Here is a 14,220-nt window from a genome sequence, read left to right on the forward strand (position 1 = left end):
TCAGAGCAATGGAAGAGATAATGAAGCATCTGTGGTGGGCCTCTGTTTCTCCCTCCATGGCAATGGTATTCTTCCTATGGTAGTATGGAGCAAGGAAAAGAAGATCAAAGCTGGTTTGAGATTTGGCTCATTTTTTCTTCAGGCAGGAGGTGTTCAAACCTAAGTAACACAAAGAAGCCTAGAGTCCTTTAACAAGTAGACAACTTCATTACTTTTTGAGCTGAAAAATGTCTACAGGGGAACCTGGCACCAAAGCAACCCTTAGGAGGTACTTTGAAAGGGACTGGAGGGAAGACTGAGCCATAGCCAAGCCCTCTTCTCTACGTTTCAAGACACTTCTTTCATGGAGGAAAGAAAGTTGTAGGCAGGCATCCCTAGCATTCCAAGTCAGCATGGAACAAGAGGGGCAGATGGACCTATAGTCAGGATATACCTTTTTTCTAAAGAAGGAAAGTGTAGTTAGTACTGGTTGCTAAGTGACAAAGATCAGGAAATCCAAATCCTGAAGGAAAGACATTTAGCTTCTCACAATTATAGCTTATGTCTCATTCTTGGGGGAGGGGTCAGAGGCCTCCAAGCATGAAAGAGATTACTAAGAGATCATTCTTTAAACTAGAGCAAGACAAGAGTTAACCATCTCCTATTTAATAATGTCACTGCATTCAAGAGATACAAGTACACAATTGAAAAGGTTCTGTCTCCCCATCATACTTGCAGTTCATTATGTCCTCAAAATGGAAGAAGGAGTTTCAACTTGGGCGCACACACACAGAGCCCTGAAAAACTATTCAGAAGAATTCAAAATTGCACATATCCAAAGTGAATGCACACCAGGATTAGATTAGAAGTCAGATAGGTAGTTGCTTCACCTGTTTGATTTTCCCCTCCCTTCTTTACTGACCCTACCATTCTTGGATTGCTTTTCATGAGACGGTTCACAAAGTGGGATAGAGAAAAAAACTGATTTTAAAACAACGAAATAAAAATATAATTTAAAACAATGAAACCACATTATTCTAAACTTAGTTTTAAATGACACAGCTTGAGTTGACCTTGAAAAATAGGATCTCTTTCCTTTGATTTTTCCCATATTATTTAAAAGATGCTTCCTTTAATTTTGAAGTGGGTTCATGGTTGCAGCATCTCTCAGATTAATACCAGATAAGAGTTTTGTAGGTTACGAAATGTCACGCAAGTGCTGCATTTGGGGACAGCATTAGAATTTCTTGTTTCCAAAGCTCAAGAGTTTTCAATCTGTTGTGCAAAAAGATGAAAAATTTTGGTTTCAATTTGCCTTAGTTACTTTTGGTATCAATTTGCACAGCAGCTACAGATGTAATATTGCCATTTGAACTAACTCATTTAAAGTTGATAAGCCAACTTGGATTTGGAAAAAAAAAAATAAAACAGCTGAAAGTTTGCTTCCCATTTCTAAGCTATGTCTAGAACAAGATGGGAAGAATGACATTTACTAGGTCTAAAAATGTGAAGACACATGGATACAGATTTTTTTATTAGTTCTTAGGAAAACAACTTGTATTAGGCATCTAAATCTGTTATTTTTCAGTTGACGAAGCGCCAGAATTTTATACATGTAATGGGTTTCCAAGTTTCATCCAAATGCAGCACAATACAAAAATCAGACTAAAAAGACCTGATAAGTATCTAGGTAATTTTTTAAACAAAAAAAAAGTGAGTTCATATATACTTAAGCCATTGTGCTAGACATTCTATGGTTAGCAATGGAAATATCACGGTTAGCATGAAGGCTGTATTTGTCAGCAAAGCTATGGTAGCCTAGCAATTTCTACAGGCTTATTTTTGGTTGTAAAGTAACTAGAAAGGATAAACACAAAACAGTTTTAAAATCACTTCCTGATTTAAAAAGTAAAGATTTTAAATCAATTATAAATTAAATCAAACTATCTTCCTACAAAGCTCCTAATCTCATTTAGATTTCACCTGAAGAGCCCATCCCACCCACATCATTTAGCTCAGGGATGTCCACAGTGGATCCAGTTTGCAGAAACCTACCATCTAGCCCCCAGGGCTGCCTGTGAGTCTCAGTTAAAAGGCAACGTGCAGGGTGCACTGGACGGCCCCATGCACCTTGCACATGCCAACTCTAGCACATTGGCTCCATGCCAGACCTAGTGTCTTGGCCCCAGAACAGTTGCCATGGCCCTGGAGACACATGCTCCTGGACATGCAAAGGATCCCACGTTTAGGGCTGGTCTGTGGGTCCAAGCTGGGCTGCAGACCCACACCTCAGAGGCCAGATGAGTTTTGACACCCTTGATTTAGATGAGTCTTGTTTTTTCTTTAGCAGTTTTATGCATCTTCTGAACAGTTATGTTCTTTTCCCCAGCTTTTGCCTTTTGGAACGGTTATCACTTCAGGATTTAAAACACTAGAACTTCTTGTGTTTGGAAGAGATCCAAATACAATGAACATCGCAGCATGAAAGGGGATATTAGGTAGGCCCCTACATACACAGAGCAGCTCCCCTCCCCCCCCCTTTCATGGCTTGAGTGTGGCACTGGTCACCCTTTTTGTGGCAGAGTATGGTGGGCCCCCACACTTACTGGCCAAGAGGCCCTGGATATCCCTCCCATCCCCAGATTGACACGTGGCCATTTATCAGTCTCTGAGGAGGGGCAGGACTTCCGAGGTCCATTGGCCCGAGGCGTTGGAAGGCCTGCCACACCGCCATTACAATCCCGTCCCTGCCCTCCCTGGTGCTTCAGGACGCCAGGGCTTTCCTCTCGCTTGTTTTTGCGGCTCTTCCCTCTCATGCTTGCTGCTGATCTTGCACTTTTTCACGGGAGACCTTCCAAATTAATTTTCTGCAAAAATTAGGACATTGTGAATTTGGTAGGTCCCCTGGGATAGGAGACTGTTCCTCCTGAATAGTATTATATAAAATTTCACAAGCGGAGTGGAGACAGTTCACTGAAGCAATCTGAACCATCAGTCCACTTTTTATTTAATCAGATTTCTAACTAAACAGAAGATCCCACCAGAAAAGGAAGCATGAAGAGTTTATATAGGATCTTCACTATCACAAGTCACAGTGCAGCCATAGTTTTCCTTTGCTTTACTAGAAACATAATAACTCTATATTTGTTACCAATCCTTTAAGAAACCCAAGTTAAAACATATGTAAAGATGGGTTGCGTGCTTTTAACCCTATTCAGTCCTGAAACACCATTTCAAACATAGTGGCAAAGGAGATAATTAATGTAGTTTCCTTAAAATAATACTTAATTACAGCCATGATATAAATCATAGTATATCCACTTTACATTGTTGCAATGTTAAAAGGAGGTATTACTCATCCTGTTACAGATGAAGGAACTGAGGCAAAGTTGTGAAAAACTCAAGAGCCCCAACAAATCCAAGCAGATTCAGGCAAATCCAAGCAGATTCAGGTACAGAACCCAGGTCTCCAAACTTCCACCCCCTCTAACCACTAGGCAAATCCTTTTTTTTTTTTTTTGCAGACAATCTCAAACACAGAAGCACAGCTATACACACTGCAGACAAATGCCACTTTTACATAAAAACATGCTTGGCCAGGCAGACAGACAACAGGAAAACACAATATGATTATGACTAGATGGGGAAGCACCAAACTTCTGACCTTCATTTTGAAAGCATTTGGGCTTGTTTTACAATAATTTTTTTTAAATAAATGACAAGTAACTCTCAATATATTAATCTTTGACAAGCTGCAGCAGAGAAATTTGAAACATGCATGAAATCAATCCCAACATGGCAGCAGTAAGTCAACTAGACATGGAGACAAATTAAATGCAGTGTACCTGTTAATACTAGTACTTGCATTGTCGTATGCAGAGCAGCTGTCATTAGGTACCACAAAGGCTGTTCTGCTTGTGATTCACTATGAATTATATATTTTAAAACCAAATATTCCATTAACCAACATTTCAAGCATGAACAAGATAAAACAATGGGTTTTAACTTGATTGTTTTAATGCAAATAACACACACACTTAAAGAACTTCTGTAACTGACTTACTGAGGGAGGGAGAAACTGAATAAGCCTAAGAAAGCATATTATGGCATGCAATTGTAGGAAACGGTCAAGATCAGGTTGTACCAAGCAAAAGTATTACAAAAAAATTTTATTGTACAATAATCACTACATTTTTGAAAACTAAAGAATATGAAACATTACAAAGATGCTGGTTGCAAACCGCACCTTATTCTTCCAAACCACAGGAAGGAAGTAGCTAAGCTCCGTCTCCACCTGAACATGCAATTTATTTCCTGCCTACATAAAGTTTCTCAAAACTTTAGGAGAACGTTTCCATTCATCCTTTTATATTGTATATTTGATACCTGTAAGATGTACCATTATTGGTTCAAATTGTAAACTTCTGTCAGTTAACAGGTATTTTTCTATTAACTGGGCATAAATGAAAACCATAAGAAAAGCTTTAAAATGGTATCTCACATCAGCCTTTATACCTTTGTCAGTTCTCCATTTACATGGAAAAAATGTATTAGTAAGAAGCAATACAAAGGTCTTGAAAGCAACATAAGAGGTCACCCTACTCCCCCTCCCCAACATAGTAGAAAAAATACATTTCTGCATTATAATTAGTAAGACTTCCAACAAACTAAGGATATCAAGGGTAACCCAAATCAGAAATGTCTAACTCTGATCTATGGCATCTCTGTAACTACCATGTATTTGCAAAAATAAGTTTCACATCCAAAAATTAAACAGCAAATAGAGTAAGATGAGTAGCAGGTATGAACTCATTCTCAAATAACCTCATTCTGAATGTCTGAAGCATAAAACCTTCACCTTATGACAATTACATTTGGAACTGGCATCTGCATTCCCAGTCTTGGATACTGAGACCAAATCAAGTTAATTCCCAGCTCTAGGGGCTATACAAGTTTTAATGTGTATGTTAGTTTTTCTTTAATACTGTGGAAGTCTTTTCAAACTAATGGATTAGTTTGCAGTCCGAATAGTTGAATAATTCCTTGTGGCTGCTAATCCCTTGCCTGTTTCTATGTGAAAAATGTAATGCTGCCCACAAGCAAGAGGTACAGTGGGCTTCAGCACTGATTAAAGTAACTATAAGACTCTGAAGGTAAAGAAAGCATTTGTCCACATTACTGGATCTTCTTTTAGCAAAGTCGCCACATAAAAACTCTTATTACATGACCTCCGAATGAATGCTCTGCACCAAAAAAATAAATGAACTATTCACCATAAAGTAGAGTTAGAAACTTTAAAAGCATATGTTTGGGTAGACACATTTCTGTATTGCTGCTCTGCCAGAAGAGGTGTATTCTTCCACTGGTTAGAGGTAACTTTTAAAGTTAAACCCACAGAAAAAGAGAAGGCAGATTAACATGAGCTAAGCCAATGCTACTAAACTGTTGAGACTGAATCAACAACTTAAGTTCAACTCCATGTTGCCTTACTGTCACTACTATTTTTACTTGAGGTGGCCAACACTTTTTGCAATGCAGTCATATACTACGAAAGGGAGGGCCTTTGACTCTAATCAAAATTTTGACATGACAGACACCGACAAGAAAAGAATAGGGTTTCAAGATTAATTTTACAAAAGTCTATACCAAAACATAAAAGATGTCAATTACAATAAAGTTGTCGACTAAAATCAGTACATACCTTTTGTTTCTCCCAACCTTGAAATACAATTTTAATAATTTATTTCTTCCCCACCCTGACTGCTTGGTTCTAGGGAACTGAAGTAACAGGGAGGAGGGAATTTGATTTGATAACCTTACCACATGTTTAATCTATTGAAGCAGCTCATTAGATTATTTGTTCTTGGTTTAAGTTGAATCAGTTATCTGAACAAAAAACATGGTGAATTATTCTCCACTTAATAAGCTTTAAATCAATGTATTTGTTAGTGCAACAATGTAGGTGACATTCAGCAGAATCAAACCATCATTTCAAACCACGTACATTAAAAAATCCCCACACATTTCATATAAACTTTAGATGTTAAGCAGGCGTCAAGAGGTCACTGAAGGCCAGATATTCAAAGCTAGGTGAAAGGCATAAAATATCACACATGCATGACTTGTGCACAGCGCCTGGCAAGTATTTTCATGCACAAATGCTTATTTGTGTGCATTCATCATGTATCTTCTGCCTAAAGCAGCATAAAGAAACAAGAGCAACTTCTTGTGTTTAACTTTGAAAATCTGGACCAATATTATATACTAGCTATTCATAATTAACACTGTCTCATACACCCCCCTTTACTGACATTAGGCACATTTTATTTTGTTTTTTGTATAAATTAATGATAGTTGAGAATCTATGTAGTCGACAACCACGCTAGGTGACATATTTTGAAGATGCTGAAACTTATCAGAATTACTCTTTTTATCTCTCTGCAAGATCATGAAATTCTTGCCAAGTTAAATGTTTTGGTTTGGCCTCCAAAGGTCATTTTTATGAAAAACCCTATCTAAAAAGGGGCACGTCTGTCTTTTATCTGAAGGAAAGCCCTTTCATTCAGCAACAGTTAGTGTAGATTTTTCTTATTTATGCCCACGTTAGATGTCTGACACAGTCATAAGACTGAAGTTAAGCAGCATCCAATAATGCAGGAAGTTACTTTTGGACAAGCTCAAGTTTATACAGAGGGGCAAAAAAAGAAAAAAAAAAAGGAGCTGGCCAGTCAACCCTGTAGATACTCTCATTTTAGATTCGCATTTAGATTTGGAAGTGAAATAAACTACGTTTTCAGTCACACTGAAGAAAACATCTGCGAAAGAGAAAAAAACCCTCATCCTTAAGATTGAAGGAACAGTGGAAAAGCAGAGTAGTTTTCCCCAGTTGCCCAAATCACACACAGACACAAGAAGGCTTCAAATGCCATTCATGAAAGAATGCACCACAAACATCAGCATTTATTCATTTTTGAAATTTTTTTTGCAAATGACAAAAGACCCAGCTCACTGGCTTTACTTTTGTTTACCTAGACTTACATTACATAAACATTTGTCAAAACTGACTAAGTTGTTGGCATTCATGCACAACTAGAAAACATCCTTAATTTATTTAAACCAGAAATGCATTACCAGTAATGTTTAACATCTTGCACTACTAAATATTAAAAAAATGTTGAAATTATTAAAAAGTTTGTCCTGGAAATGTTAACTTCACAGCAGACTTTACTAGTTGGCTCACAATTCAAACAAAAATGGAAAAGCAAGAGTCATGCTAGTGTTAGCATACATTTTGCCCTAGCACTACTGAAGGATCACGGTTCACCTCGGATCATATATAAGAAAAAGAAAAGTGCATACAGAAGTTTACAACAATTTTAAGGACAAAAAAATGGTCCTACTGATGTGGTCCCAACAATTAACTCAAAAGTCTATGACAAATATGAGCTCCGATGAGCTGTTTATAAATACTTTAGATTAGGTAGATATACTGAAAGTACAGTTCGTTTGAAATCTTCAAAAAAAATGTTCCTGTCAATCCTCAAATGGTGCTGTTATAGCTTAAAATTTCTGTTAAATGCGTGCGTTGAATTACTTGTTATCCAAGCGTAGCAGCTGCTCCTTACCATTTATTGTTAATGACTTTAACTGGCCATCTTCTTCAACTTCTACTCTCTCTTGTCCATTCTCAACAATTCTGTAGGACAAAAACCATTTAAACATTTCAAGGCATTTTTAACTTAAGTAGCACCTTTAGCTATGAAGTAAATGAAATATACTGCTAGCATAACTAAGTGTGGTCAGTTAAATTACAGCAAGTAGGACTTCTATTCAACCTGGCAGAAACTAGACTATTCGCTTCCCCCTACCAAAATGTCACTTTCTAGAAGTGCTTATAAGTTTCTAGCTTTAATTAAGGCCCAAGCCACTGGTATACTACGCTATGCTGTAGATAGCTACAGCCATCATCTTCCATATATTTTCACAACAGTTGCTGGTGATGACACTGGCCACATTGGCTAGTGATGACCACATGCACCACAATCATATTTTCACAATTTGGTTGTAGTCCTTTTCAGACTCAAAACACATTCTTTCTTTCCCATTCCTATGCCCTCTGAAAGCAAATAATTCAATTTTTGATTTAAACACAGAAGTTACATCATCCAGGAAAGGCAGAAATTAAAGTTGCAACCAACAAGTCCATTAGGTAAAAGGGGATATGTTTGTTTAACTATATTTTAGTAGTAAAGCTACACAATATATATGCATCATGCCATGAAGTTCAAAAGTGGTTAAAATTTGTCTAAACAAAAATTAATATCAATCTCATTTAGTATTTATCCAGTCCAACCATAACATGTATATGTTGGGTCTCAGAAACAGTCTACTTATCCAGTTGCTGGTCACTAGATTTTAACTGCTTTGTTCAGAGAGCAGGTATAAGCCAAATTAAAAGGGGCAGTCTGTAGATGCCAATTTCCAAAGCAATACATATTGGAAGGACAGAAATACCAAGCACCTTCCTACTTTATAAGTCAATGCTAGCTTCAATTTGATGGCCAGACATGGAAGTCACTCAAAACTACTGAGACAAAAGTATTTTTTGCAAGAGTTAGCAGAGATTATATCAGCTAGCTCCAAGGACAATATGACTGTTCTTTGTCTATGAGAATTGTGATTTGGGTCTAAAACAGAGGCAGGAAATTATTTGAGGTGGAGGACTGCTTAACAAGGTTTGGTGAGCTTTTAAGGGCTGCATGGGTAGCCCCACCCCTTGACAGTTGACCCGCTGCCTGGTTGCCACATTGCAACTGGAAGTCCCACCTCTAACTCCTGACCTCTGCCACCAGAAGTCCCTCTCCTTGCCCCCTGAAAAACTCCACTTAGGAGGGGAGGTTGCCATCTTAGATCCAGAAAAAACAAAATCATAAACTAGAAGTTAAACATCTATTATAGCTTATTTAGATTTTATTATATAAAAATATTTTGTCATGGTTTGTGTTTGCATACTGTATGTAGAGGTGACTGCATAACTGAAAAAAAAATCTTAGTCATGTATAGTGCGTGTGTGGGGTGTGGCTAAGGATGTGGGCGCATGTAAGTATGCGTGTATGGTGGGGTGTGGGGGGTATGGCTGTATGTGGGGGATGCAGGGTATGTTGGGGGGTTGTATACACAAGATATGTGTGGGGGGCAGGGTGTGGGTGTGTGGCATTTGTGTGGTGTGTGTGGGGGGGCGGAGGGGGGGTTGGAGACCCCACCCCCACCCCATGGGGCAGCAGCAGGCAGGGGCACTCAGGGCATTGGTGCCTGGCACAGGTGTTGGTGCCTGGCGGTACACAGCTCTGACTGGTGCCAAACATCGCAGCAAGAAGGCAGCTGGCTCCAGCGCATGGGGCTTCCCTCCTATGCTGCGCAAATGCAGGGGTTGAACGTGAGCTGTGGGGAGCACCGGCAATAGAGACATCCCAGCAGAGGCTGCACTCTTCACAGTGATGTGCAGCACTGGCCAAAGCCACATGCTACTGGGCAACAGCACCCTGAGCAACCCCACCTGCTGCTGCTGCCTGCTGGGATTGAATGCCATGGGGGGGGAGGGCGCATATCCCCCCCGCCTTCCCTCACACTGCTGAACAGACCAGCCCCAGCCCCACCCTCTGCACTCCCGCCCAGCTGCAACTCCACACCCACTGCTTCCCTACCTGCTGCCCAGAGAGAGGGGGACACCAGGGAAGCTGAGCAGGTCCCTGGTGGTTGAAGCAGTGGCAGCAGCAGCCCTACATAGAAGCTGCCATCTGGCAGAGCCAGGCCCTTGTGCCCACGAGGGTGGGAGTGAGGTGCAAAACGTATGTGGGGGGGGGGGGGGGAGGTGTATAAATGGGCACCTTGCTCCCACCCCTGTGGGCAGAAGGGCTCAGTGTGATACAATTTGTTGGTGGGCACTGTGGGATGGATACAGTTCGTGAGCTGTATTTTGCCTGCCCCTAATTCTTCTGTGGATGCCTTCTCTGCAGAGCACATCCAAGCTCCGTATTACTATGATTTCTTATGTACTTCACAGTGCAATTCAAGCTGCAATTTTTTCTAGATATATAAGGATATAGCAAACCTAGTGCCTTATTTATCTTGCTATGTAAAGTTTTTTAAATAAGTTGATGGCTTGGTTACCTCTAAACATGTGCTGAACTATGGCATTTAAAAGTTTTATTAACCAGGCTGCCAGCTAACTGCATTTTTCTTCCTTGGTTAAGAGCTGTGTGCCTGTAACACTTTTTCACTCTACAGTCAAGCCTTTCTTAACTGTGTCAGTTAATTAATTTGACTTCTCCTAACCAAATATCTTGGCAATAGAGAATTATGGTACACTGGCCCTGCTTTTCTGTCTGGGCTTTTGATTCCCTAATAAGCTAACTGTCTAGATATTTTCCAGAATGCACTTGTACTGTTGTTTTGGATGTTTATTCAGAAAGAGTCCACGCTGCTATGTGAACCCAAACTGTGTTATAACAAGTTAGGATAACTATACCTCTTAATTGCTCACAAAACTACAACTGAAGATGTAACAGATGGACTTCAAGAGAGCAGAGGCTTCTCAATTAGTAGTCCACAGAAATCACAGAATAATAGGGCTGGGAGTGACCGCAGAAGACCATCTAGTCCAACTCCTTGCCAAAGGCAATATCATCTTTGACTAAAGCATCCCAGTCAAGTGTTTGTCTAATTTGCTCTTAAAAGCACCCAAGGATAGATGTTCTACAAACTGGTTTAGTTGGCTTGCTCCAATGCTCAGCCTCCCTCATGTGAGAAAGTTCTTCCTAATCTCCACTCCCATTTCCCTGGCTGCAATTTAAGACTATTGCTCCTTATCCTGTTCCCTGTGGTCACAAAGGGTTGTCTATCTCCATCCTGTCAAATGCTGCAAGCTGATGAAGGGTACTGGAGAAAGGTATTTAGCTAGAACGTTCCATTAAGAACTCCACCAGGGCTTTTCTTGGTGGAATGTCCTACCTACTCTTAAGAATTTACCCAACAGAAGATAAAACCATTTGCTCTTTAAATCAAGATGGGCAGCTGCAAAACTGAAATATGCTAATTTCACTTCAAAGTTGCTTGGGAAAGCCTACTAGGTGGAAAAAGTGCATGACTAACAGAAACTGGAGAAAGTAGCAAACATGACCCATTATATTCCACCTGCCTTAAAATCAGAAGGTTAGCATTGTTGAGTAAACTAAGAAAAGAGCCTCCTCACCTCCAGTTAATAGCCTCATGAAAAATGAAGAGGACACTGTACTTCTCTTGCAGAAAGCAAGGCTCTAAATTCAAGTACTGACTAGCCAGAGGCCAAAAAAATAAATACAAGATGGTTCATCCAGAAGAAGTTCCAAAAGCAGCAACCCAGAAGTAATCCAATTACTTGATCCCTTCCTAGCAGCTGACATTAGTGCCCTGATTAAAACAGCTGACACCTGTTTGGAGCTTCCTCACTTTGACTCAACCCTTATCCATCAGGTATCTGGGTAAGCCTGCCTGTTTACATACATACATGGCAGGAACTATCCTGTAATGGAAGAGACAGATAACCCAAACAAGATCCTTTGTTTCTATAAATTATAGATACAACCAAAAATATAGTATGGAAATCAAAATAAGGGGAAAAAAGGTGTTACTGGCTTCGACAAATTCATTAGAACATATGTATTACTTATAAATCGCCATTACCTCTTTGTAGTAATTTTTCTTCCATTAACTATTTTAGTAGAAGTTGATACGGATTTGAAGTTACCCATCCCACTGCCACCAAATGACGTCGAGGAGAATGAAGTAAGGCCCCCATGGCCCAATGAACCAAATGAAGTAAAACCTGTTGGCAATAAAAGTTGACATGAAAGTTATTGACCAAATTAGTTTAAAAAGACCCCACTTACTTTCAGTAGGCAAAAAAGCTTCATATTGTAGTTTTCAACAATGGGTCAAATAAGACAATTATTTCCTCTTTGATAGATTATTAGGATACTTTCTTAAATTGGTTGGCTGGAGGCAGTTTTAATTGTAATAAAATTAGCTCCTCTTCTAAAATTTGGGTCATTGGTGCCAGAAAAGCTGAGTACTGGCTACTCACTGAATTCAATTTAAAGTATCAAAACTAAGCAGTAATGCTTAAGCTAGGCACCCAAGAATACACACATCTAAAAATCAAATGTTGCGAAAATGAACCACACTGTTAAGGTGGGTAGATAAATAACTATTTTTAGTACCTCAGTTTCTGTAAAGATTAACACAGATCAATTTTTCATTTTCATAACTGCGCTCTAACTCTTCATGAATTTTTGTATGCATCTAATATTACTTTAACATTACAGCTCCGTTTACAGCAAAAGTTAGACCCCTTTGGCACCAGTACAACTTTCAACTTAAAGTCTGCTTCAAATATTTACCTGTATCAAATGAAGGAAAGCCACTTCCAAATGCAGGAAAACCACTAAATGTAGAAAAAAATGATCCACCACCTCTGTTTCTGCTTCCACGTGGACCTCTTCTGTTCCCAAAGAAGTCCTCAAAAGGATCTTCTATAAACAAACAAACAAAAAAATAGTCTTAGATTTTTTTTTAAGGATCTTCATTATTTCTGTAGCAACTATATTTAAAAATGAAAATTTCCTTTAAAGAAACTTCCTGTTTAGAGAGGGGTTCTAGAATTTTCCAGTGAAGCATATGGTTGTGATTCAGTCAGAAAAAACCTACCGGAGTAAAAGAAATATTATAGGGGTGCTCACTGCTAGCTTGCAGGCCAAATGCAGCATGTGGAGCCTTGAAATGCAGTCTGCAGGGCTCCTCACAGGTCATAACATTTGGCAGCAGGGGAATAGTGACAATACTGCCACCCCTCCCCACCGCCAAAATCTTAAGTCCTGCGGGACAGGTAGGAACTGGGTCACAGCCATCCCCCAGCACAGCCAGATCAGGACCAAGCCATGCCCCCTTATCCAATTGAGGCTGGATTGACACAGAGTTGAGCCCCCTTGTCATTGTGGGGCTAGACAAATGATCATCACATCAAAATTTGTACCTAGCAGTAATTTTCCACAGCAAAACATACTGTTAGCATACTGATATGTTAAAAAAGGCTCTGAAAATTCAGATTTACCATTTCTAGTACAATAGATTTTTACAGAACTATTATGTACCACTGACAATATTTTACAACACAAGTTAGTTACACAAAGACAATAATTTTGGACATGCTGGGGTGGTGACCTGTTGAGCACTGCTGAAAGTACTGTGTTGCAAAACTGACTTATTCTTCAACACATGGTTTTCCAACATGTTTGTGATGGCCCTCATTTTGGGTTTGTTTTTTTAATTCTGTAACTAAAACAGCCTAAAACTCACCCTTTTATCTTAATTAAAATGTAAAGCATTCAGAGTAAAAATTCCTTGTGCACCTTACAGCATCTCCAAAGTGAGGAAGAACCAGACTTGCATTCCTAATTGTTTTAAAACACATAAGATTTTCTTCATCAAGATCTTTTCAGGATTTTCCACCAAGTCTCAAAAAAGGTACAACAAAATCAATTTACCAAAAATAAATCCTTAAAGGAAATCTTTAATGCAGAAGGCACATTAGCAAATCTACACACCAATTTGTGTCATGGAAGTGACAAAGTGAATTTCCAACCAGAACTGAATTTCTCCAAGAAAACATAACACGCAGAGTAGTGCATGAGACTCTGCTTTTCAGTTTGGCACACTGAACTAGCAAGCAAAGCCATTTCAGTTAGCAGGATAGTCCAATATATTCCTGCAAGCTACAGAATGACTCATGAGTGAGTTATGAAGGTCATTCACTCATGTGTAGAAGCAATCTATATTATATTACTGCCCACTGTTATGCTTTCTATTTATAGTCCATTTTTTCTTTAGTTACCTGGTGTTAAAAATAAAACAAAAAAAATTATGCATAACCTAGCTCTGACCTTATAATCCACTGCAATAATTGCCAGTACAAATTGCCTGCGCCAGGGTCAAAACCCCCTACCTCTACCACAACATTAACCAAAGTTTAGAGACACTCAATTGAGCGGGGCACAGGAAGCCCCCAGGCCCTCAAGGAGCATTCAGTCTCCCAGAGTCACTTCTCAAATGATACTGCTCAATAATAATGAGATCTTCATTGCACAGTTAAAGACTTTAGGAGTTTTATAACCAAACACCGCACCATTCCTACACACACAAAACCTT

The 14,220-nt window shown here is 39.3% G+C and overlaps 1 protein-coding gene across 1 annotated transcript in view; it reads right to left on the reverse strand.

The window, feature by feature from the left end:
- DNAJB6 (DnaJ heat shock protein family (Hsp40) member B6) overlaps window positions 1-14,220 on the reverse strand; it is an 80,493-nt gene that overhangs the window by 38,450 nt on the left and 27,823 nt on the right. The window contains exons 6-8 of the mRNA XM_006264383.3: window positions 12,417-12,548; window positions 11,701-11,842; window positions 7,605-7,675 (exon numbers count right to left, since the gene is read on the reverse strand). Coding sequence (XP_006264445.1) covers window positions 7,605-7,675; window positions 11,701-11,842; window positions 12,417-12,548 — 345 coding nt within the window. The remainder of the gene's footprint in view (window positions 1-7,604; window positions 7,676-11,700; window positions 11,843-12,416; window positions 12,549-14,220) is intronic.

The sequence above is a fragment of the Alligator mississippiensis genome, chromosome 5 (assembly GCF_030867095.1).
Source record: "Alligator mississippiensis isolate rAllMis1 chromosome 5, rAllMis1, whole genome shotgun sequence".
NCBI classification, from domain to species: domain Eukaryota; kingdom Metazoa; phylum Chordata; order Crocodylia; family Alligatoridae; genus Alligator; species Alligator mississippiensis.